Below are 26,955 nucleotides of genomic sequence, written 5' to 3' on the forward strand. Positions count from 1 at the left end.
TAATAAATTAATGGAAATTTTTTCTTTTAATGCAGAGGACTTATTCCATATACTAATTTCAACCAACACAGAAAAAGTAAATACCCATCCACAATTCCTCTTTCAGTAGACAACCACTATTTACAGCTTAAGTTGTCATTTTTAAAAGTTAATGCTTGTGTACATGTATATTTACACAAGTAGATCATTACACATACTGCTTTATAAATACTTTTTTAAACTTAAAAGTACATCATGCAGTTTTCCATGTCAACATCCTATATTTTTCAATGGCTCTACAGTAATCCATCTATGGATACATCAAATATTACATGATTCCAAATAGTGAACAAGTTTTTTTACACTTTAATTTTTTTACACTTATAAACAAAACCATGGTAAAGATTCTTATGTGCTCATCTTTGTCAAATTTATCTTCATTCCACAGACTCCTAACAAAGTAATTACTGGATGTCGATGTACTCGCTGTTTAATTGCCTCTTCTCCATTACTTTTGCATCCAATCACTAAATCCTGTCAATTCTATCTTCTGGGTAACCTATTAAATATCTCAGAATGTCTCACTTCTCCACTTGCACAACCACCATTCAAGTTCAATCCACTATGATGTCTTGTCTAGATTATTACAACTGCCTCCTGGCTTACAACTTTCTCCACCTGTTTTCCATTTTCTCAACTACAAAGATATTTCTAAACTGCAAATCTGACCTAAACCTCCTCAATGGTCTTCACTGCTCATAGGATAAATTCCAGTCTTCTGAACTTGGCTTGTAAGGCCCAGAATAATCTATGTCTTGCTTATATTCACTGTTTTATCTCCCGCCTCCTTCCTCCTTCTATGCTAAAACTAGGGGTGATGGTCTTCAGCTACCTGCTTCATCTTTCTTACTTTCACCTCCTGGTTCTGCAATATCCCTGTCACAAACTGCCTTTACCTACCACCTTTACAACTCAGATTATATCAGAAATCTTTTTTGATTCCTTAAATTTGAGTTAGAGGACTCAACTGTGCATTCCAATTTTCCTTTCATTCTTCTAACTTCAACAAAATAAACTTAATACCCTTCAGCAAAAATTGTACCCATACTATAATATCATTTCTTTTAAAAAGTGTGTTTCTATAAATCTAGCCAGCTATTCTTCCAAATGACATATGGAAAAAAAAATCTATGATGATGGTCAGATCATGTTAATGATATACCAGTATCTCCAGCTTAATGTCAGTAACTGATTCTTGATGATCAGGTATATTGTGTAAGAATGTTGAGAGCCTATTTCTCACTATAATGTACCATATGTCAAGCTTAAACCCCCAATAACTTTCTTAAAATATAATTAAAGTATAGTAGGATGTCTATAACTGAATAACAAACAATTATTTTAGGACATAAAATGCTTATAACACTGCACTCAGAGCATATATATATAGATCAAACAGTCCTGTGACCTTAACAATTATAAGCATCTTAAGCACACATTCTAAAATATCACATAAGGCATTATGCAGTAAAAAGAAACTACCTAAGACATCAATATGTCACAAACATAAAATATTTGGGGTACAGCCCTAGCTGGTTTGGCTCAGTGGATAGAACATCAGCCTGTGGACTGAAGGGTCCAAGGTTCAATTCTAGTCAAGGGCACATGCCCAAGTTGTGGGCTTGATCCCCAGTAGGAGGCGTGCAAGAAGCAGCCGATCAATCAATGAATCTTTCTCATCATTGATGTTTCTATCTCTCTCTCCCTCTTCCTTCCTCTCTGAAATCAATATATTTTTAAAAAATGTTTGGGGTACATTGCAGGTGAATTCAATGTAGTATGAACAGTAAAATTAGGACCTGCTATTTTGATCTATATTTGTGTTAAGCTATAGTGCCTAAAAAAAAAAAATGATGAAAATATACAAAATCATCTGCTCCAGCAGCACACAGAGTAAACGTCTAGCAGCCAGCTGTCCCAGCTCTCTCCCTTGCCTTCTTAACAGGCAATCTGGCAATGCAGGCTTCCTGTTCCTGCACAATTCTCATCAGCTACTTGTGTGCTAAATAAATGAGATTTACCATTAAGGCGCGTTTTCTTGCTGGTAACTTTGATTACAGACGTGCTCTGCTCCAACAAAACCAACCATGCCATTTGATGATGCCCTCAATTTACAGAAACATCAAATTTTTCTGCCACAAATGGCATTATTAGTTATTACAGTTTACAAATCATCTTTTATGATCATTATCCTCATACAAGCTAGTATGAGTAGTATTATATTCATTCCCTGTGTACATACACACATGCATGCACATATAGCTATCTCTTGTAAATTAAAAATGAATTGGCTTACATAAAGCCATAGAACTGTCTTAAAATACAAAGAATAACAAAGATAAGTTGTGTTGTATATAATTACTCAATAAGTATAGACCAAAACCCTTTTTGTTTGTTTGTTTTTATTTTTTTAAAATATATTTTATTGATTTTTTACAGAGAGGAAGGGAGAGAGATAGAGAGTTAGAAACATCGATGAGAGAGACATCGATCAGCTGCCTCCTGCACATCTCCTACTGGGGATGTGCCCGCAACCCAGGTACATGCCCTTGACCGGAATCGAACCTGGGACCTTTCAGTCCGCCGGCCGACGCTCTATCCACTGAGCCAAACCAGTTTCGGCTTTTTGTTTGTTTTTAATAGGGAAGATTAAAAACAGGTAAACTTTGACTGCTTAAAGAGAGAAAAGTGTTCCCTACTGAAGAAGAAAGGTCACCAGGATGGGGAAACTAGTAATACTGAATTCAAACTCAAGGACTGGACACTACTATGTATGGTCAATTTTGATAATCTTGAACTGAGCAAACAGAAGAGGTACAGAAACTATTTGTAATGCATGGCAGTAAGAATAGTGCTGCTCCAAGAGTGATAAATTCTTTAAGATACCACAGATTTTGTTAGAAAGATAAGATATGCACCAGGAATTTGATAATTAACAGATAATTGCAAAAAAATCTAAGGGCTATTTAGACATAGCTTACTTGAGGTATATAGAACCCACTTTGGTTACAGTGCCCACTCCAACAAATTTAAGAGCACCCAAATTTACACAAAGCATAAGTTGAAGGTGATAGCTTGCCTTGAAACACTTGCATGAGTATTTTTCAAAAGGATGTATTTACTTGCTATTTAAGACAAATTTCAAATAGGATTCAATTTGAATAATGATTTGTACAAAACATATTAAAGGTAAAAAACAAAAAGCCTCAAGCAATCAGATTTTAAAAGAATATAGAGCTGCCTGAAGAACTAACTGCAAGACAGCCAGGGCCAGAACATTAGAGTTCTCAAATAAAGGTCCGAGTGGAAGAGGGTGAAAAGGCAGCCGGGGCCAGGTCGTGCAGGCCCCTGAGGGCCACTTAGGGAACTTTGGATGTGTGCTATGAAACCATTATAGGTTTTGAGCATGGGAGTGAGATAACCTTTTAAATCAGGTGTGGGGAACCTTTTTTCTGCCAAGGACCATTTGGATATGTATAACATCATTTGCAGACCATATAAAAATTATCAACTTAAAAATCAGCCTGCTATATTTGGTCAAACATTTAATTAACTCACCCCTAATGCCTTGGCAGGGCCAATCCACATGATTTCATGGGCGTTATATGGTCCACAGCCCGGACATGCCCTGCTTTAAATTAATCATTCTAGCAAATACAACAACCACCCCGCCTCCCCCCAATCCCTCCAAAAAAGAGTAAAAAGCAAGAGGTACTTAATACACAATTATTCTACTTAAATACTTAAATAGGTAGACTAGAACAGGGTTAGATACATTTATGTTTCTGCCTATATTTTGAGGATTGAGTCATTCAGCTTCAATAAATCACAGTTTTATCAATCTAAATTTTAGTATTTCATTATAATTCATAGAGTAAAGTTTTTGAAAAAAGGTCAACTACTCACCAATGTTTTGGCGTAACCTGGCTCAGACTGATAACTTCATCGAGGATTTCATTTTTAGCCTTTTCAAATAGTTCATTCTAGGCAATATAGATACAAGAAAGATTTTCGTAAGAGAGTCCATTTGCCCTGCCATGATTTTCAGAAATAACTAAAAAGAAGGCCTCTGACAGGCTAGTAGGATGAGCTCAGGTTTGAAGCATGCATGACCAGCAAATAACACTCTTCTCTTCTAATATCTTTTGTAGAAATGCCAATATCCAGACAAGGACAAATAAACTGACACAAATGTCTACCTTATTCACTTAATTCTGAATGCAGTTTTTTACATAACATTTGTTCAGATAAATTTTTCACATACCAAATGTTATATGAAAGTAGTAATACATATGAACTTAGTGTATTAGTAAACTGATGCTATTTTACAACCAATGGCATTTTTAAAATCAAGGAAAACTAGTATTTAAATCCCATCAAATTAGATATATTCTTCAACAGTAAATGTTGAAAAGGTAAAAAAGTTGGTGTATAAGTTTTAAAAGTTTACATTACATAAATACAATTAATTCTATAATGCCTTTAAAAAATTCTTCATCTCAGAAAATACGTTTAAATACTTGTTTTGACATCCTATGACCCTAGTTATGTTTTAAAAACAATTTAAATTATTGTAGAAAAATTACTGTTCCTGGGAATGCATTCTTGCAGCTTTAAATTAGTAATCATGGTAAAAACCAGAACAATGTAGCTTACCAAATTTCACTCATTAACATACATTTTGTTAGAGTGCAATATTAGATTAGATCAGCGATTTTCAACCTTTTTCATCTGATGGCACACGTAAACTAATCACTAAAATTCTGTGCACACCAAAAAATATATTGTAGTTTTTGCTGATTTGACAAAAAAATAGTTGTGATTTTAACTCATTCACATCAGACAGCTATTGTGTTGACTGTTGTCATTTTTTATTTGACAATCTAAGGGAAAAGAGGTCAGTGCCCCTGACTAAATAGCCAGGTGCTGCATGTTTTAAAATACCTTGCAGCACACTGTTTGAAAATCGCTGGATTAGATATATGCAAAATACATCAGGTGCACAAACATTACCCGGTCAAGTTCTCGCAGGCGAGGATAGTTATTCTTCCACTCAGTTTCAAGGTTGAAACGTGTTGCTGAGGAAGAAGGACAGGTGTTCAAGTTAGAGGACTTTCTTTCTTTCCACAGGCAGTGGCTAAAGGCTATCATGCATATCTTCTTCATTAACTGAATTTAAGTGTGCACCTATGCCTCCTGAGTACTCTGGGCTCTCAACATCTCTGAATCTCCTTGACTCTAGTTTCTACATCCAATCCACAAAACACATGACCAAAAGAGTTTAGTACAGTAGCTAAGAGCATGGACTCTGCATTTATACCAAGATTCAAATCCTGGGTCTACTGCTGTATGATGCTGGGTGTATTACTTAGGTAAGGTACTCTGTCCTTAGTTTTCTCTCCTGTAAAATGGGACTAATACTAATACTTACAAGGTTGCTTAGGGATTAAATGGAATAAACGGGTAGGATTGCCAAATGAAAAAAAGGAAGAAATGTGTACTATCACCAAATGAAACTATGTACGCAAAGCCATGGAGCAGGAAAAGTATGGAATTCATGAACTAGCCGAGGCACAGAATCCTCTGATTCCTAACACATTTCCTCTCCCCTCAACCCCCAAAGGGGGACTCTGACTTCACTGCAGTTTACTAAGCTCTTTCTCCCAAATACTACTGCACACCTTCTAATCTGTTGAAACTCACAAAGTGCTCCCAGCAATGTTTCCTCTGAGAGGAAACACCCCGTTCTTGTAATACTGTATTTTCCACATACTACCTAAGAGTAAATGAACTGAAAAGCAACTGTTAAAGGGAGTAAAGAACCTCATGGATGCCTAAGATTGCCAGCTAATACAATGTCTAAATGTGCTGCCTTATTTCAAAAACCCAACTTACCTTTAAAACTATCAGCCTGTTGTTCAACTGACTCTCGTACCATTTTCCAGAAGCAGTCCGATACAGCAAGGCTTAAATTCCTTGTAGTCACCTGGTGTGCCTTTAGCATGCTGGCCCTATTAAAAGTAACAAGAGTTAAAGTATACTAAAATAACAAAAGGACAATACCATCACTAAGTTTGAGCATGTGCTTGTTATGATAACCTAATGAGAACAGCCCATGTATACATTTTTATAGCAACACTGTCCAGTAACATTTTCTGTGATGAAGAAACTATTCTATATCTAAATTAACCAATATGGTAGCTACTACTAGCCACATAGGGTTATTGAGTCCTTGAAATATGTGGCTAGTGTGATTAAGAAATGAAGTTTTAATTTTATTTGATGTTAACTACTTTAAATTTAAATAACCACACAAGGCTAGTGACTACTGTATTGGACAGCACAGTTCTATACACCTGTGAGCTCCTATCCCTTCGGAAAATACTCAATAGTATGTCTGAGAACTATATTGATTTACTATACTAATATAGAGGCAAACATACTTTTCCACTTCAAGAGACTCTCTACTTGTAAGTTTTATTATAACTCAGTTGCCCTTTAGCTCTTCCTTTTTGCTTTTCTTTAGTATCGTATTTTCTGATAATTTCTGTCAATATCTACTGGTATTTAGGGATACCCCTTTGACATCCCCATCCCCACTTCAATTGTCCCCGGCACTGTAAGAAAAATGAATACATGCATTTAAAAATGTAAGTGTTGGTTTTTAAAAATCACTTTGTAAGTAACACAACTTCAGGTGTCCATGCTGTCATCCATTGCCCACATCCTAGGGGCAGTTTGCTATGTCAGCATGTATTGCATGTGATAAACTGCTCTGAGTTCTGTCAGGGTAGCTGGAGGACTTATTTAGTAGGTACCATCTGGGAAAAATTCTGAAAAGTCAACGTTAAACTAACAGCTATAAAGAAACTTTTAAGTGAAAACTACTAGTTCAAGCTACTCCCTATCAAATCTTTAAATGTTTAAACAAGATACCTACTTTAGGAGTTTTGAATTCTGAAAAAATTCTTCTTCATATTCTCTTATTGCTTCTATGCTTTCGGAGCTGTTTCCTAGGAAAAGATAATGAGGTTCTCATTGAGAAAATGTTTATCACTTGAAAACAACAAAAACTTCAATTACGATAATCCATCTTTGCATACCTTTTCCTGTTACAACAGCAAAATAACCTAGAGCTTTCATTGGGAAGAGTTTTCCTTCAATTATCTGCTGAATCTATTTTTAAAAGTGAGAAAAATAAATGTGAGATAAAGGTTTACATAATTTTAAGGAGCATTATATACCATTTAGAAAAGAAAATTAATGATGCTGTATATGTACAGTTACTTTAAATATGTAAACCTATACAAAAGGATTAAAATGTATTTCAATTTCTATTTGAGGAAAAAATAAATACATTTAATTTTAGTATATTAAAAATGTTCTATTAAAACACAAGTATCGCCGAAACCGGTTTGGCTCAGTGGATAGAGCATCAGCCTGCGGACCGAGGGGTCCCAGGTTCAATTCCTGTCAAGGGCATGTACCTTGGTTGTGGGCACATCCCCAGTAGGAGGTGTGCAGGAGGCAGCTGATCGATGTTTCTCTCTCATCAATGTTTCTAACACTCTATCCCTCTTCCTTCCTCTCTGTAAAAAATCAATAAAATATATTTTAAAAACAAAACAAAACACAAGTATCAAAATTAAAACTTGGAATGATGTGTAGTGCTTTGGAGTCAGGCCTCTGTTTGAATTTCTGCTCTGCCACTTACTAGCTATATGGCCTTAAGTATACTCCAACATTTTCAAAATGAGACCTGATGCATGAAATTCATATAAGAGTAGACCTTCCTTCCCCCAGCTGCTGGCACTGGCTTCCCTCCAGCCACTGACAGGCACGGGGACCCAGGCTTCCCTCTGGCCATGATATGCTAAGTGTCCAGTTGGCCAGTCAGCCATTCAACCAATCAAAGGATAATAGGCTAATGATATGCTAAGGCCGCTCAATCACTCACCATGATGTGCACTGACCACCAGAGGGCAGATGCTCCAATCCACATATTAGCTTGCTGCTGGGGTCTGGCCGATAAGGACTGAGCGAAATGGGCTGGACATGACCTGGAGCCTTTCCGTAGTCCCTCTCTGGCTGGCCAACCTCCTATGTCCCTGCCCGGCCCTGATCATGCAACGGTGGGGTCCCTTGGCCTGGCCTGCACCCTCTCGCAATTCGAGACCCCTCGGGTGATGTCAGAGAGCCGGTTTCAGCCCAATCCCACAGGACAGGTGGAGGGACCCCACTGGTGCACAAATTCGTGTACCAGGCCTCTAGTATGTGATAATAATGATACTCAGCACAGTGCCAGGAATGCAGAAGATTCGGTGAATGGTAGCTGCTATTATTTCCCCACATTCTTCTGCAAATATCTAAATTCTAATCAAGTTGGACTGTCTTTTTATACTCTTTGTAAAAAAAATATTTGTACCCATTGGTTTTCAACTCTTTTAGGGTCAAAAATCTTTTTCTAAATGTAACCAAAACTATAGTCTCTGGCCCCAGAAAAATGCACATTTGAAGAGATCTATCATTCACACAAGTGTAAAAGAATTCCTACTCCCAGAAGGCCCTCCAGTTGAAGACTTACTAATGTAAGAACTCCTGCTCTAAGATAGGCCACATCCCTAAGCTAATGCTGACTCTGGTATAAAAGAAGACTGCTATGAGCTTAAATTACATTTCAAAAGAAATGCAAACTCACTATCCTAGACAAGAGGAAAAAGAAATGAAAATAATGGAGAGAGACGGGAAGAAAGCACAGAAATTTGCTTTCACCTACTTCTCCCCGTCTCGCCATATTAGGACAAATACTGCCACAGCATGCCTCACCCATAAAATAAGGCAAAGCCAAGGTCAGATTAAAGGGTTAACATAATCCTCAGAAAGGACTTCTTGTCCTACGCTGGCATCTGGGAACTTAACTAGTAAACAATTCCCTACGATGATATAAAACTTTCCCTAAATAACAGTAGCTCAATTGTGCAAGCAATGAGGCTTATGCTGAACGTCTGCTTTCCTTTGGGCGTCTGTATTTTGGTACCTGAGGGTGCCTACATAACCAGGTCCATATAAAAACCTTAGGTGCTGAGTCTCTAATGAGCAACCTGTTGCTGGAGGGACTAAGCATGTCCTTCGTGACTCTGCTGGGACAGGACTCTTTAAAACGTGAGCCTGGTTTCCTCCAGACATCATCTCTTGTCCCTTTTCCCTTTGTGATTTTGCTTTGTCTCCTTTCATTGAAATAAATCTTAGGTGTAAGTATAACTATGTGCTTGAGTCCTATGAGTCCTCCAATCAGTGAACATAAGAGGGATCTGTCTTGGGAACCTGATAGAGAGGCCCAGTTCCAGAAAGCTTCAGGTGGAAAGGAGAGAAATTCTAGGCAGGGATAGATACTTATATCTGAAGTTGTTGTTCTATGGGGAATAAGAATATCCTATCTAATAATAGACAAACATTAATTGACCGTACCTTCGCTACGCCTCCCATTGGCTAATCAGCTAGATATGCAAATTAACCGCCAACAAAGATGATGGTTAATTTGCATACATAGGCGTGAAGTGGCAGAGGGAAAACTGAAGGCAGCTCCAGCCAGAGCAGCAAAGACTGAAGGCGGCTCTGGCCAGAGCGAAGGCCTGGATCCCGGGTGCCAGAGGAAAACTGGTGCCGGCAGCCAGGGGAAGGGAAGGCCTATTGCACGAATCTCTTCGTGCAACAGGCCTCTAGTATAATAATAAAATAATAACCGATTACAGCCGCCCTGTGTATAACACTTTTGTGCCAAGGACTATTTCAACCACTTTTAAAACAAGTATTGAACTCATTAAACCTTCACACCTTATGAGCTAGTGCCATTAGTACCTTCATTTCCAACAGATGAGGAGGCCTAAAGCATTAAAAAACGTAAATAACTTTTCCCAGTTTACAAAGCTATCGAACAGTAGGGACAGGATTTGAAACCAAGCAATCTGGCTACATATTCTTCACTCTTAATGAGGATGCCTTACACCTTTACAATTAAGTAGAGAGCATGACCTAAGTCAAGACCTGAACCACAATAACACACATAGTGTTACCTTGAAATAAACCTCTTTCCTTTAGGGACACTGAGCAACGTGTATAGAAAGTTGAAGTCACAGAATTTCAGAAATGAAATGACCCTAGAGATCAACTAGACCAGCGATTTTTAACCTTTTTCATCTCATGGTACACATAAACTAATTACTAAAATTCTGCAGCACACCAAAAAATATATTTTTTGCTGATCCAACAAAAAAAAATAGGTATTATTTTGACTCATTTACTCTAGATAGCTATTGTTGTGTTGGCTGTTGTTATTTTTTTATTTGAATCTAAGAGAAAAGAGATCGGGCTCCTGACTAAATACTCAGGAATTGCATGTTTTAAAATTTTTTGCAGCACACCAGTTGAAAATCACTGAACTAGACTTCCAAGCTCGATTGTGCATTGACTAGATACAGAAAAGTAACAAAATTTGCCCAAAGACACACCAGTTGGTGGTGGAGCACAGATAAGACTGCTAACACCTAATCTAATGCCTTCTCTATTATAAAAATCTGCTATATGATCAAATATAGTCTTTGATCAGTTAGAAAAGATAATGTTTTTCTGCAAAAAAAAAAAAAAGGCATACATAGGGTCCAAAAGGAATCTTTACTGTCACTAGTTTTATACTAATTTATGAACATCAACTTAAAAAGAAACATCACAAATAAGGTTAATGACAGTATGTCAGTATACAAAATTATTTAAAATAGAGTATACAACATTAGCAAACTATAATTATGGAATTTTATTTACACCTCAAAATTGCACTTAAATAATTTACTATAACTTTCCAATACTTCCAAAACCAAAAAAAACCCCTCTACTACTCTCTGATAAAGTATTCCATAAGGATATTTTTTTTATATAAACAGTTCCTGTCATATCATTATAAATGGTTTCCACACAAGAATAAGGTAAAATACAAGTTTTTGTACAAAGAATCTTTTGTCTCATATTAAAGAACCTCACCCTGCTTGGGCTAGCCACATTTTTCTCTGCCAGGTCTACTTTGGTCAAAACAAATATCGTCCTTCTTCCATGGGGATCCATTTGACTGACCAAGTCTGTAACAATGCTGCGTTCGGCATCCACAGATCCATCTGAAAAATAAAATAAAAATACGACACTGTAATAATTGCAAAATGGATTTTTAAATTTTCTACAAGCTACACTGTTGTGTCTACATTATAGTAAGAAAAATTTTCTTAATACATCTTTTGTTATGAAAAGATATTCTAGCCAATAAAAATTTCTATGATGCCTACAGTGAAATTTACAAAATTATTCCCAACTTCAATTCTATTTACCAATAAAACAAAGAGGGTGAAACATATTTATCTTGCATGTTTATGTAACATGCATATTTAGAGCAAAGCCTGGATTGCTAAAGGAAGCATATCAGTGCAATTAAAAATCTTGTGATATATTTACCTTGAATGCATAGGATGATGGCATTAGGATTCTGCATATAAGCTTTGCTCATACTGAAAATAGTTTCCTTTGTGTCAGGAGCCATGCCTGATGTCACAGTCTTAAAGAAAAAGGTTTTAAATGTCATTATAAATGTTTTCCACAAAGGAATATGACAAAATACAAGTTTTGTATATACTTACATTAATCACACCTGGTAAGTCAACAAGCACCATCCTCTGCAGTCCAGGGCCTTTTACATTTAAGGATATGGTCTACTCAGGGGACAAAACAAAACAAAAAATATTGGGGGGGTAATTTGCTAGGAACTCTTTGGTGATATATAGTCTGAAAAGTCGGTATCTCATCCATTCAGATATGGTGCTCAGAAAAATGTTATTCTTTTTCTGATCCTAAAAGCAATTATTCTAAGACAATTTCCTACAAAATGATATATTATTAGGAATATTAAAAATATCTGTTATCTTGGAATAGCAGCAATCTAAATATCAATGTCAATATCATGATTTATTTCATATCATGACCATTAGATTCCACAAAACACTGGTGAAATGAATTGCACACTCACCTCAGGGCTAACAGTACAGCCTTCTTTCACATTTTTCCTCATTCGCAGTTCTATTTCATGTCTTAATGCTGCAAGCTATGAACGGAAAACAACAAAGTCCTGAGAAAACCTTCAGTTAACAAATATTCCCTGTAGTTGTCTTTCATAAGCTTACACAGGTTATAAAGTTACACACATTAACCTCACATGAATGCTACTTACATCTTCCTCCTTGGTAAGATCAAACTCTCGAGAACTATCTTTAAACAATGCTACGTGGTGAGGACCTTCACTCAATGTCACCTGGAATTAATAGAAAATTGAAATGTAATAATGCACTTACAATTCATATTAATTCCCATAGCACTTACATGGTCTAGACTGGGCCCCTGCATCGCACAAATCCAGGTGTCCCTTCATACTACATACACATCAGGAGGATTCCTGGGGCTGTCAACACAGCAACGTGGAGACCACAGAGTTCTTTATCTGTATTGTCCATATACCTATCACATGTATTGTGATTGCCCAACAAGATCAATGGCTACTTTGTATCGTTCATGACCTAAAATACTACTGCCTTTTTTGTTTCATAGTCAATATTATATAGTGTACTGAGCACAGAACCACCAATTTAACACCTGTAAAACTAAAAGAAAACCTTGCCTTTAACTTCACAGGTAAATTCAGATAAAGGACAATTCACTTATTTAACACCTATTTATTGAGAGCTAACTGTATCAACTGTTGTAGGTGAGGAAGTATGAAGAATTGACTCAAAGAGCTAAGACAGCCTTTCCCCAAACAGTGCCATATGTGCAAGAAATTCTCTAACAACTTATAGGTTAACCATCAATGGTTTCAACTTCTCAACTTCACATTTCTTGATTTTTTAAGTGTAACTTTTCAAGCTTCACTATAATGATCCAATTTCACTTTTAAAATACAATTCCTTCTACTGAGGTTAGATTAACAGGCTAGAAAACAAAACCATCTGTTTGAAGGCATCAGAGAGCAACCTGGACTGAGTCCAAGACCCTAAAGAATTTGTGGGGGGGGGGGTAATTCCTGCAGGTATTTTCCCCAGGGCATTTGCTAATCTGTGGCCTGAGAGAAAAGCTTAAAACTTTGTAACAGTTTTACTGGATTGAGAAGCCCAGGCAGCCACGATTCAGGTTGCCAAGGTCCCAGAGAAAAATTCACAGCAGTGATGAATCTCCAAATTCTGAGCCCTCCAGAACATTCTGTGTACAATTTCCCTTTGAGGCATTTACACATTAAGAAACAAAGCAGAAAGAAGCTGCTAACGAGGCTAACACACTAAGTCAAGATTCAAGATTCTGGAGATCCCACTCTTCAGGTGACACAAAAATCTCGAGTTTAGAGTCAACCCAGGAGAAATCCTGGTAATATCATATACTAAAATACTATAGGAGGAAGGGCATACTGGAGAGAGACCAGTCTTGTTGGTTTCAAGGAAATGTGTTCATGCTGGATCAGCCTGTCAGAAGAAAGTGAACCCCTAAAATATAACATCATCTATAGTCACTACAATTAGGGTGCTGCCAACAATGTAAAGGAAGGTTAAAATGTTTTTACAGTCGATTACAGAGCATGATATGAGGTGTAGTCAGTTCATTTTCTTCCTAAATTAGAAGTATTCCAAATAGATCCGTAAAGTGTGGTACAGCCAAACAATACCACAGAACAGTGATTTTTAACCTCTTTCATCTCATGGCACACCATGAGGTTAATTACTATAATTCTTCAACACACCAAAAAATATATTTTCTATTGGTCTAACAAGAACAGCAAAAAATAGGTATAATTTTGATTCATTCATACCAAATGGCTATTGCGTTGGCTGTTGTACTTTTTTTATTTGACAATGTAAGAGAAAAGAGGTCAGTGCCCCTGACTAAATAGTCAGGAACAGCATGCTTTAAAAATTCTTGCGGCATACAGTTTAAAAATCACTGCTATGGAGCAATGAAAAAGAAACTAGCTTGACACAACATGGTTGAATTTGCAGCCAGACCCCAGTGCACTCTGTATGAATCACACCAAACTGCTATTGCCATTATAAAAAAATTCCATTTCTAAAAGATTTTAGCATCAGCCTCACTGTCTCATTTTCTACCACTATTCTGGCCTTCATCCTTGGTGATTTCAAGTCTCCAATTCTCCAACTATTCTATAATACACCACCAGCTGAACTAAAAGAAAAAAAAACACACATACAACCATACAGTGTCCCTTTAAATTTGTGTCCAGACCTTAATGGGGACATCAGTACCACTCAGCAATCCTAATATTTCTTGACTTCCCTCATCAACTCAATCCTGGACTCATCACTCGCCTAGAAAAGACTTCACACTCCCCACTTATTCAATCTTCAATACCCTCTCCCCTCTCTCTACTTAGCAGCTGATAATCTAGCTTATGTCTCTGAAGGAGTAGAAGCAATCAGAAGGAAATGTGTCCACAATGCCACTTACTTGCCTCCACTGTAAATTCAATAATCAGTTCTTAGTCTCCACCTTCCTTGGTTACCAGCAGCACTGACCTTGCCCGCCACTCCTTCCTCCTGGGTATTTTCTTCCTGACTTTCAGGACACAGACCACAGTGTTCTGGTTTCCCTCCTATCACGCTGGTTGCTCCTTCACAAACTCCTTCATTGTTTCCATTTCCCTCAATCTCTAATGTTGGGAGTGCCCAGGACACAAGCCTCCATTCTGTCTTCTCTCTCTCTACTCACTCCAATGGTGATCTTACCCAGGAAGACCAGGGCTCTCTATATTACCTTTAGATATTTAATTATGACTCCTAAATTTAAGTCTCTAGCTTGCCCAGACCGCTCTACAAACTTGTATATCCAATTTCTTGTTTGTTAACAAGTCCCAAACCCCTGATTTTCTTCCCCAAAGCTAATTCATTCTAATCCAGACTACCCCATGTCAATCGCATGCTTTAATTTATTCAGGCCAAAACCTCAAGTCATCCTGACAACTGACTTCCTCTCTCTCCATATCAAATATGTAAAAAAATCATGTAGATCCTACTTCCATCACAGATTCAACCATTTTTTACCACTTTCACTGTGACTTCTCTGGTACAAAAATCACCTGGGTACTCCAATAGCTTCCCACTTGGTCTCCTTGGTTCTACACCTCTTGCCAATGTCTATTTCAACAAAGCAGTCAGAGTGAGCCTTTTAAAAAGTATGTCGTTACTCTGCTCAAAACACTGCACTGGCTTCCATTTTATTCAAAACAAAAACCAAAGTTTGCATGATAATCTACAAGGCTCTAGTAATCTGTTCTCCCCAGTATCCCTCTGACCTCATCACCTGGCTGCTCTTCACTCTGCTCTCGCCACACTGGCCTGGAACACACTAAGCAGCTACCTATCTCAGGAGCTTTGCAGTAATGTTCTCTCTGCACAAAACACTCTTGAACAGGATACCCACAGAATCCCTCCCTCACTTTCTGCAAATCTTTGTTCAGCTGTCACCTCCTCATGCAGCTTACCAGTACCCTGGTACCACCATTCCCATTGCCTGGCTCCACTGTTTTCTTCTGTGCACACTTACCACCTCCTAGCATACTATGTAACTTAGTTACTTACTATGTCTACTAGAGGCCCGGTGCATGAAATTCATGCACAAGACGGGGGGTCCCTCACCCCAGCCTGCACCCTCTCCACTCTGGGACATCCCTCTCGTAATCCGGGACCACCGCTTCCTAACTGCTTGCCTGCCTGCCTGATCACCCCTAACTGCCTCTGCCTGCCGGCCTGATCGCCCCTACCTTACCCCCCGCCAGCCTGATCGACCCTAACTTACTTCCCTGCTGGCCTGATCGCTCCTACCTTGTCCCCTGCTGCCTGATTGCCCCTAACTTGCTCCCCTGCTGGCTTGATCACCCCTAACTTGCTCCTCTGCCTGCCTGATCTCCCCTAACCGCTTCTGCCTCGGCCCCTGGCCTAAGCTGCAGTCTGGCCTCCCTCTGCGGGAGGCGACCCGGCAGATCCGGGGAAGGTGCTGCCCCCATTACCCCGCTGCTGCTGCTACTGCTGGCCTGAGCCTGGGCCCTCTGCAGCTGCGCCTCGGCCCTCGCAGCCACTGCGGCTTTGTCTGGAAGGTCATCCAGAAGACATCCACCCTAATTATTTACCCTTTTATTAAAATAGATTATTATCTGTCTCTCTCTACTACACCATATTCCCCATTATGTTAAAGATCTTTGTTTTGTTTACCAAAACACTGCCTAGAACAGTGCTGGCACATATTAAGCACCTAATGAATATTTTTGGAATGAGAGACTCTGAAGCCATAGACTTCCTTCCTGTAACCATGGATGAATTGTCAGTATTACTCTACATGGGCAACTGTACACTGAGTCCCAGACTCTTACCTCAATGACTTTGCTCCCTCTCTCTTGCATCATTTTTTTTTCAACCAGATCATAACATACCTATATCTATATCTATATATCTATATCTATATCTACATATAAAAGCCTAAGCAACCGGAATGACTGGTTGCTATGATGTGCTCTGACCACCAGGTGGCAGACGCTCAATTCAGGAGCTGCCCCCTGGTGGTCAGTGTGCTCCCACAGCCAACCTCCCCCACCAGCCAACCTCCCACAGTCCCTCCCCCTGGCCCCTGGGCTGGGACGGAGAACCAGAGGTGGGTGTGGCCAACCTTCCATGCCGTCCTTTCCCCTGGCCAGCAGGCCCTGATCGTCCTGCTGCCCGCCCGCCGTGGTGGCGGCACGGTGGTGAGGGAAGGGGGTTGGGGGGAGGCGGGAATCGCACAGTGGTGGGGAACTGACAATGGCAGCATTGGTGTCCGGCATCTGTTCCTTCAGCGCCCGACCCAGCAACCGTTGCCTCCTTTCCGGCCCGGCCCTGATCAGCATAGCCCCAATTGGCCCTGATTACTGGCCAGGCCTAGGGACTCTACCTGTGCACAAATTTCATGCACCGGGCCTCTAGTAGCATATAAATATCTTTAAAACACTCCCCTGACCCAACATATTTCAACTGCTACTGTCCCATTTTCTACTTTTTTTTACATTAAAGACAGATAATTATCTCTATTTATTGACTCCACTTCCAAGATTCTATTCTCTTACTCAGACTAAACTCCAAAGCCTAATAACAGGATAGCCTGGCCTCCCACTGCACCCTTGTCCTCCTCTCCCCTTATTCAGCTCCTGTTACACTGGCTTCCTGACTGTGCCTCCTACTTATTTCTAATAGGAATAATTCCAAATGCTCTTTCTTTAGTTAAAACTCTTCATTTCAACATAATAAACAAAGCTCTAAGGAACTTCATTCAGATGGCCTATTTTCTTACCTTAACTGGAGAGCGTGTCATCATCTCCCCAGATCCTCGTGGGAATATTCGTGCTTGAGCAATCATTTCCAACACACTAGTTTTCCCAGCACTCTGATCTCCAACTACAACAACCTTACGTCAAAAACAATAACATTTATTTATATTATTCAATACCAACTTATATTTAAACATACTTGAAATGCCGCCAAGATTTTTTTAGTCTTTTCAAGTATCTACAGTTAAATGATTTAAAAAATATCATTCATGAAAAAATTGATAGTTGATACGTGTATGCATACTGAAAATATAAATAGCAAAACATGAATCGGACCCATTTACTAGTAGAATCAAAATTTTATTAAAAACTTGTGTTAATTTAAACCACTATTTCTAAAACCAGATCATTCAAGTTCCACAAGTCTTTCTCATAGCTAGTTTACTCTTTACAAAGACATTTTCAATTCTATCAGGTTAAATTTCACTCATGTGCTGAGTTTAATCCACTGTTCAGTTACTTTAATATAATGGATATTATGAATATGTAATGCCAAATATGTAACAGCCTTCCTTTGTTATAAATGTAAGTCGACCAATGGATCAAAGTACTCAAATAACATTCAATACTTAAAAAATCATCTATAACTCATAATATTATATAAAAAAGTATATGTCTCTAGTTTAACCTGTATGTATATGTATATATGAATGTGTATGTATTGTGTGTGTGTACATACACATAACTTTTTTAAAACCTAAATTTTTGCTAAGGGGCCATTTCACTATTAAGTTTTCACTTACCCTTGGCAAATGATCTTGTGTATTATAACTGGCATCATAATCAGATAGAACATCAAGAACTTCAGAATACATGTCAATCAAAGATTTCTACAAAAGTAAAAAAATTACATTAATTAAATAGTGAAAACATTTAAAAAAATACCATAGACGTGTCAAGAGGAAAAAAAAGCTGATAAATTCATAATGTTTTTCCATAATCATGGTATTGTTTTTTTCTAATTATGCAAATACAGTCATAGTAAAACAGTATATAATAAAATTTCATTTCTTATCTAATTTATCCAATTTATTTTACTTAGAGATACACTGATAATTAAAGTACATTAATTTAGGATTTCCTAACTTTCTAACTAAATGGTAAAAGAGGGAAGTTGTTATTTAATATTGAAGAGTTAATATTAAATGCCCAACAAAGAAAACCATTAATAGCATAAAGGCCAAATAAGGTGCTAGATGACCAACTGAAAGGAAATCATCTTCTACCAAATTTGGTGTGTCAGATCTAGAGATAGAGATAGAAATAGATAGGAGGTGGGGGGCGGGGAAAGAAAGACTGAAAAGAAGATTAAAGTGGAGAAAGGATGACCAAAAAGATGGTTAAGCCAGTAAGCATGATTAAGTACACTTTGACAACTGCACAGCTAATAAGTGAGAGCACCAGGGGCAGACATCCTGTATTGTTTCTCTCTGTAAGTGGAAACAGTACCTGACAAATAACAAGATTCAAGTATTTGATGAATAAATGAACAAATACACTGGCTGGGAAAAAAGTTCTGCTATCAAACATTTAATAATTAAAGGTAAGTTTTAACCCTACAGTAGAAACAACATAAGGGCCTACAGTTCCCTTCATCTTTTAACAGCTAGAAATAATAAATGTGAAGCAACTGCGATCCCTCCACTAAGAAATAAACAAAAAATTCTTTAAATTTTCATTGACATTTTATTCTATGACAGAATATACTTTTTCTGACATAAACTTTCAAAATATATTAACACTTGGACATAACTTTTCTCAATTGCTGTGTGTAACCTGTAAATAAAGCCATGCTATTTATTTGTTTTATACAATCCTGATTTAGAGCAGAACTACTAATACGTGTTGCTTAAACTACAATTACATATCTTTGGACATGGTACCAAATGTCTGTGCCATGACTTATTGCAGTTTTGCTACACCCAAATTCAGTTTATTCATAGGGGATACAAGTTAGAAGAATTATTCCAATTTAATTTAATACATACAACTTGGTTTAGTGGGAAATAAGATTTACTTTATTGATAATGGTAATTACCAATATGCTGATAAAAATACAGCATATGCTTTTCCAAAAATTCTTTAAAATGCCTAAGGAACTTTCCAGAAGAAAATGTTAACTTTCTTAAAACTGAAGAAAGTAGCCTAATCATTCACTGGAAACATAAGTAAGGCAATGATGGTAAGTCATATACAAACATCCATCAACTCAGAATTCTGGTTTTATCGCTGTAGAAACGAAATAGGCCTAAAGATATACTAGGTATTTCAGAAAAATAAACTGATTCATGAGAAATGGCTGGTAAAAGTATGAAGATTTTATGGGCATAGTTTAAAATCAATGTCTGGAAACTACACTTTATAAAATGTGCTAATATAGGAAGCGAACTTCCTATCCCTGAAGGATAGCAGGTGACAAAGGAGGATAGAACACGTATGGTTATGGTCCCTTACACACTAGTATTGATGAACCCGCAAAGTTCTGAGAACCAACAAATTAAGATAAAATTAAAATACCTTAAGCTTTCTATGATGGATGCCTTTGTCATCTTTCTGCAACAATAATTTTCTCAGTTCTTTGTTCTCCTTTTCCAACCGTTCCAAGATTCTCTGGTACTTTAACTGAAACCAAATAATACCATAACTACATTAGAAAAAGATGGGTTAATAACATTAAGTCTAAATTAAAGGCTTCCAAAATCCTGAAGTCATATTTCCTGACTATTCAAAATAAATTATTTCATTTAAAAAGCTCCTATGAAAATGTTTAGAGAATTATGAAAATCTCAAACAATAAATTCCACTATAGTTTTCTATTATAATTTGGCATTTTATTTGAAAAATTCTTTGGTATTTACAATGAAGAAATTAAATTATTTAAAAATGTGAGCATTTAGCCGAAACCGGTTTGGCTCAGTAGATAGAGCGTCGGCCTGCGGACTGAAAGGTCCCAGGGTCAATTCCGGTCTAGGGCATGTACCTGGGTTGCGGGCACATCCCCAGTAGGAGATGTGCAGGAGGCAGCTGATCGATGTTTCTCTCTCATTGATGTTTCTAACTCTCTATCTCTCTCCCTTCCTCTCTGTAGAAAATCAATAAAATATATTTTAAAAAAAAAAGTAAGCATTTAAAGAAGCCAGTCCTTAAGTACATTCCATGAAGCAATATTTCCTATTACATCAAAAATTTTTAAGTCTTCATTATAGGAACAATTTGGCAAAAATTCAAATTCTTCCCATTCCCCACATTATTTTGTGTTTTAATTGCAATGATATCCTATATAATCAAAGCCTAATATGCTAAGTGTCCAGTCGTCTGTTCAACCAATCAAAGCATAATATGCTAATGATATGCTAAGGATGCTCAACCACTCCCTATGACGTGCACTGACAACCAGGGGCCAGACAGTTGACCTGTCGACCAGTTGCAATGATGTGCACTGACCACCAGGGGGCAGCCGACCAGTTAACCAGTTGCTATGATGTGCACTGACCCCTAGAGGGCAGACGCTCCGATCCATAGGTTAGCTTGCTGCTGGAGTCCGGCTGATTGGGACTGAGCGCAATGGACTCAACATGCCCAGGAGCCCTTCCGCGGTCCCTCCCCGGCTGGCCAACCTCCCGTGTCCCTCCCCGGCCCCAATCATGCACCAGTGGGGACCCTCGGCCTAGCTTGCACCCTTTCGCAATCTGGGACCCCTCAGGGGATGTCGGAGAGCCGGTTTTAGCCATCCCAGGCCAGGCCCAGGGACCCCACTGGTGTATGAATTCGTGCACCAGGCCTCTAGTAAAATAATAATAGTTAACAGTGCCTGAGCATGCATTATGTGATAACCCCTTTAGTTAATGTTGCACCTGCATTAATTTCCTTAAGCCTTCACGTCAGGCAAAGACTAAACATGTTAGGAATCTGAGATTAGGGATACTTGGTAGCCTATCCAAGGTCAGAGTTTTGAGTATATAGAAAGGTATGAGTCAAGGGCTCAAACTCTTCCAACTTCTGATAAGTTTCTGTGGTCAGAGATTACACATTAATTTTTAAAATACTGATATAAAAACAGATTTTAAGAAGACAAAGCATTTAGACAGGTTGTTTTGTCAAAAATAAATGCTTGGCTACATACTCTTCTTAAATAATTGTGATCCTTTTCTAACTGGTCCTCTCAGTTTTTACACTATAATTTCTTCTCTAAGCATTACAATGTTTGAAAAACTATTAAGAATTACTCAATCCTACAACCAGCAGAATGTTTATGTTCAATCTATAATATAATGGAAAATATCTCTTAGAATATTTTTTAAGTTGTAGTCAATCTTCCAAGAATATAGAAAATAACAGGAACTCATGGTTCACTCCTCAGAGAATGCCACAGTAAGCCAAATTAAAGAAAAACATAATATTTAGTTCAACTATGTAGTATGAAACAGGTAGAATCATGCCAGAAGCCAGTCCATCCCATAGGTTAGATTCTACTATAAACATTTTTATAGAATTATTCATTTATATGTAGTAATAGTCTATAATAGTATCCTATATAATAAAATCCTAATATGCAAATTGTCCCCTCCACCGGGAGTTAGAGGGCTCACTATGACATGCTCTGACCACCAGGGGGCGGCATGGAACATGGCAGGTGTCAGTGACCTGTTGCTGGCAGAGGGCGGCATTGGAGGCACTGCCGGCCCCAATGGGCCCTGATGAGAGTGGGACCGTGGCGGGATGATGGAGGTGAGTGGGCAGTGCCAGGCCAAGGCAGGTGTGAGCAGAGGCCCAATTACCCCACTGATCGCTCTGCAGACAGTGACCAGTGGCCAGCCTTTTATTATATAGGATAAGAAAAAGTCCTTGGCTCTTCTTACACATCAGAATTACCTGGGTATGTAGAAGTTCTTCTTGAAGTTGGTCAATTTTCTCTTTGTCTGTCACCTAAATGTTTAAAAGAAATTAATTTTGAATAGAATTAGGTTTATATAGGATGCACCATAAGTTAAATGTTTTTTTTAAGTATTTTAAGAGTAAAAACTGATTTTATATGCATAATCAAAGCAATTTTAAATCAAATGATAGTTAAGAAAGTAAAAAACAATTATATTCATCAATAAGAAAAGCTCATTAAATTTCATATTAAATCAAAACCTTAAAAAGCAATCATTTCCTGTTGCCATTCTAGTCATTTCTTATGAATGGCTTGTTAGAAAAATTAGACATATATGGTTACTATGTTCTTCACAGCTTGTTTTGTGCTCAAGTACAGGCACTTGGATACATGGAGAAATAAAACATTGACAGCCCTACAGAAAAGTGTTTTGGGAAGTCAGATACATGTTATCATTTACAGCTACTGAAAAAGTTCATTGATCATAGTGTATATTTTAAGCAAATATTATCTATTTCCATTCTGTAAGTAGGGAAGTATTTAATAAATGCAAAGAACCACTTGCATTTTCAGAGCTATAAGTGGAGCCAGATGATTGTTTTTAAATTTAGTTCTAGTGCAAGATCTGTTAACACATAATATAGCAAATGCATCAGTAGCAATGAAGTCAAGTAAAGCAACTAAAATTAATTTGGACATAAAACAAAAGTAGGACAAGATCACAGGTACTGCAGAAACTACTTCAAATTGTTATTAATATTAATAGTTCTAAAGTAAAATATCCAAAAACGACAAAGAACTTTATTGTGTAACAGGCTTTAAAGTTGTCACAATACAATTCTAAATATCAAACACAATGATTAATTTTAATCAAAATGATGTCATTTATGACAAATCCACGTAACTGTGTTTTGACTCCTTGGTGAGGTACAGAGTTGTTATTCTCAGTCTTTCAAAATAACTGTCTAATTTCTGATCATCAAAATTTGCAAACATGAATTTATTTCATAGGACACAAAAATCTGGTTAAAATTCATGTAAATCCTTGTTATTCATTGGCTATTTAAGCAATCAAGACATCATGATAGCAAATATATATGAACAAATTTTAAATGATTTGTTCAAGAAGGCATTAATAATTCTAATCCATGCAATAAAGTTAATTTGAGATTTTAATTCCTATTCCCAAATACTTTCTCAAAGTTTTCCCCAAATACTTCTTTTAAATAAAAATGACGCCCAACCGGCATGGCTCAGTGGTTGAATATGGAACTATGAACAAGGAGATCACAGTTCGATTCCTGGTCAGGGCACATGCCTGGGTTGTGGGCTCGATCCCCAGTGGGGGGCATGCAGGAGGCAGCCCATCAGTGATTCTCTCTCATCACTGATGCTTCTATCTCTCTCTCTCTCTCCTTTCCTCTCTGCAATCAATTTAAAATATTTTTTATAAATGTCAATGCTTGTTAGAAGTAATAGGTACATATTATTTTTTCCTTAAAAGCCTATGCCTAAAAATCTCTAACTATGTTTTAGTAATTAGAAAAAAGGTAATATAAAGCAAACTTTTTTGTTGTTTTCTCATTCCTGTATAGCAAGTAGAGACTTATGGATAGAAACTCTTTTCATTTGACTGTGTGTTTGTGTAGCATGGGCAAGAATTATTAATAGTCTCCTAAAATGTGAGGAAACAAGAAAGCTGGAGAGGAGCCCATAACCCAAAGAACAAAATATTGAAGGCCAAAGGAGAAATAAATAATTCCACATTTCGATCATAAGGCATGCCATCACACTGTAACAATGTGGTCATAAAAAACTTTTTTACGCAGATTAAATTCCCAATTCATTTTAAAAGGTACTTTGATTTATTTTGTTCCATTAAATATTCATCCAACTGCAGGTAAATTAGTATGAAATATATAAACAGTATCAGTATAAACTGTTTTAGTTTGAATGTGAATATTTAATGATTTCATGCAATATATCCTAAATTAAATAGAAAATTCAACATTACTCTACACAATGGGGCAATAATTAAGAAACCAATACAATTACACCAAAAAGTTAGGCTGTTTATTATAAGCCAGAGGCTTAAAAGGTTATCTTAGTAGTTTGGTAAAATAAAAAGGGTATACAAAAAGTTAAAATGATATAAGGTTATTAGAATATTACAAACACAATCTTTATGCTAACAGTATTTAGTATCATGACTGTTAAGATTTTTATAAATTCATATTTTTAGGAGTATGTAGATTTATCTTTTGCCCTCTGGCATGGTTGTTAGAAATAACTCATGCACCATTTTACCTTCTATCTGTTTAGCTTACTGAAACATCAAAATTAATGTTTTATTATAAGACAAGGGATGGTGGAGTCAAGAATTATACCTAATGTTTTCTAGGAAACAAGGTAAATAAGTATTAATGAGAAGATACTTATACATATTTTCTTAAGAGACTAGCTTATTTAAGGTCTTAACTAGCAATTTGGATGTACTTTATTTTGATGAACTTTACTGATAAAATTCAACTCCTTATGACAAGAATAAGTTCTTGTCCCGTTGAATATATTCAGTTTGCATTATGAAGTTAATTTAGGACTCACCCTGACAGAAATGGGTATCAATGGTCTTGAAACCAGGGCTTTTCTACAATTCCAGGGCTGTGAAACTGACGGAAAGAGCGGAATCCTCCGCAGAAACAAGCTAAAGCTGAAAGACAAAAACCTTTACTAGCTCCTCACAAAACCAAGCCTGATTTAAAATTTTTAAGTATTTTTCCCTACTAAGCCATTGTGGCCATTCTGAAATACCAAAACACATATATGAAAGCCTCAAAAACGTCTTTGTATGTGTACATATTCATAGGAGGCAAAACTACCAAAGGCAGTTTTAATGTATCTTCCCTGCAGGAGCTCCTTTGCTCAGGAGATACAAGGGGAATTTTATAGCTGCTACTACTAGCATGATATAAAAAATGAAGCCTTACTTATATTTTCAAGAAGGTAAGGATGAAAGAGTTATTAAAAAGTAACAAAAAGCTGTGGTTTTATACCTAAAGTAAACATCAAATGCCTGGATTGACAGAAATCTTATGAATTAGGATTTTGATGATTATGGTGAATGGCTGAAAAGTCATCTGTGTACTAACTATAAGGGAAAAGTAGGGAAGATACAGTAAGGAAACTATTTTTTAGGAAAGTAGGGGGAATGATGAAGAGCGCTCTTACTACAGAAGAGTGTAAATGGTTTTAGAGTCCCATTTACTTTTACCCAAGGTAACTTCACAGTGGGCAGGGACAGCCACGATTTGGCGATCCACTGTGCAATGTAATAAAATAGATGAAGGTACAGTCCTATCAGTCACTATTCCACAAACAAGGAAAGTGAGGCATAGAAGTTATTGGATAACCCAATAAATATTTGAAATGGAATATCACAATGCCTGAAAAATGGCAAGTAGGCCTCAAATGAGCATTAACCTTTGGCAATGTAGAAAATAATCAGTATTCACTACTAATAGCCCTTAAATCATCAGATTAAAAAAAACAAAACCTTAAACCATATCTTAAAATCTGAAAATGGCAGATCTATAGGACTCATTTCAAGTTATTTTATCATTGTGAACACTTAAGAATAACTTCTAACTAGAACTATATTCATATTTCTAAACAACATACGAGAACGGAGTAACTCCTTCCCCTTCCTTCTGCAACAAAGCTAAGGCTCAGCCTTAGCATCCAATTTGTTAGAATATTTAAATGGCACTCTCAACAGCATACAGAACAGAGAATGCTAAAGCACCATTTAAAATAAGTCTTTCTTTTTTAAAAAATAATTTATCTGTGTTGTTGTAAGAATTACAGATATTATTTAAAAAATAGCATAAGTGTTTCTTTGGTAACATACATGCTTTAACAAAGTAGAAAAATAATTTATTTTCTATTATCTACCCAGGTTATCCATTCACTAAAAGCTAAACACATACAATAGGTGATTCCACAGCCATGGAATTGAGAAAAGCCAGGAAGTGACACTGAAAAAATAAAGGAAACTGTGATAAGTGCTCTTAAGTGTTAAACACCAAAATGAGACAAGGTTAGTTAGCAGGAGTATTGCACTAAATCATTATAATATTGGTTGATTCCAATACTAGAATCTACAGGAAGCTCATTATATGCATGACTGAATCTTTCTTCCTAAGATTTGTACATGACTTTAAAACTTTCCTGATATCTGACAACTAGCTGATTTCATCAGAATGTAACTTTAAATCACGACATTCATTTCATCTTGAAAGTTTTTTTAGAACATTAAGCTTGGGATCTACACTGTGGGATCATCTAACAGCCAAAGCATATTTTTAAGGACTTCTTGATTGTACCTATAACTAAATATTTGTACAGACTTACACTGACTTTTATTAGAATCTGCTCTTTAGCAAACAGAATTAGATCTGATTTCTAATGTTCTTTCAGTGGTCCAAGTTAAAACTTACTTGTGCTGAGTTTATTGATGAATGTGGATAAACTTTATGCAATGAGTTTATCAACCTGAATAAGAATAACTATGCTGCCCTAGCTGGTGTTGATCAGG

At 37.0% G+C, this 26,955-nt stretch overlaps 1 protein-coding gene across 7 annotated transcripts in view; it reads right to left on the reverse strand.

The window, feature by feature from the left end:
• OPA1 (optic atrophy 1 (autosomal dominant)) overlaps nt 1–26,955 on the reverse strand; it is a 94,539-nt gene that overhangs the window by 45,844 nt on the left and 21,740 nt on the right. For 5 of the 7 annotated variants that reach the window (XM_006761997.2, XM_006761999.2, XM_006762000.2 and 2 more), the window contains 14 exons: nt 22,358–22,411; nt 20,003–20,107; nt 18,229–18,315; nt 17,449–17,562; nt 12,305–12,385; nt 12,104–12,178; nt 11,718–11,789; nt 11,536–11,635; nt 11,074–11,204; nt 7,143–7,215; nt 6,980–7,052; nt 5,935–6,050; nt 5,053–5,117; nt 3,946–4,022 (listed from right to left, as the gene is read on the reverse strand). In XM_006761997.2, the coding sequence (XP_006762060.1) occupies nt 3,946–4,022; nt 5,053–5,117; nt 5,935–6,050; nt 6,980–7,052; nt 7,143–7,215; nt 11,074–11,204; nt 11,536–11,635; nt 11,718–11,789; nt 12,104–12,178; nt 12,305–12,385; nt 17,449–17,562; nt 18,229–18,315; nt 20,003–20,107; nt 22,358–22,411 (1,223 nt within the window). Of the gene's footprint in view, nt 1–3,945; nt 4,023–5,052; nt 5,118–5,934; nt 6,051–6,979; nt 7,053–7,142; nt 7,216–11,073; nt 11,205–11,535; nt 11,636–11,717; nt 11,790–12,103; nt 12,179–12,304; nt 12,386–17,448; nt 17,563–18,228; nt 18,316–20,002; nt 20,108–22,357; nt 22,412–24,965; nt 25,072–26,955 lie in introns of all 7 variants that reach the window. The other 2 variants (XM_015562812.1, XM_015562813.1) reach the window with 1 other exon arrangement.

Source organism: Myotis davidii, unplaced genomic scaffold, assembly GCF_000327345.1.
Source record: "Myotis davidii unplaced genomic scaffold, ASM32734v1 scaffold557, whole genome shotgun sequence".
NCBI lineage: Eukaryota > Metazoa > Chordata > Mammalia > Chiroptera > Vespertilionidae > Myotis > Myotis davidii.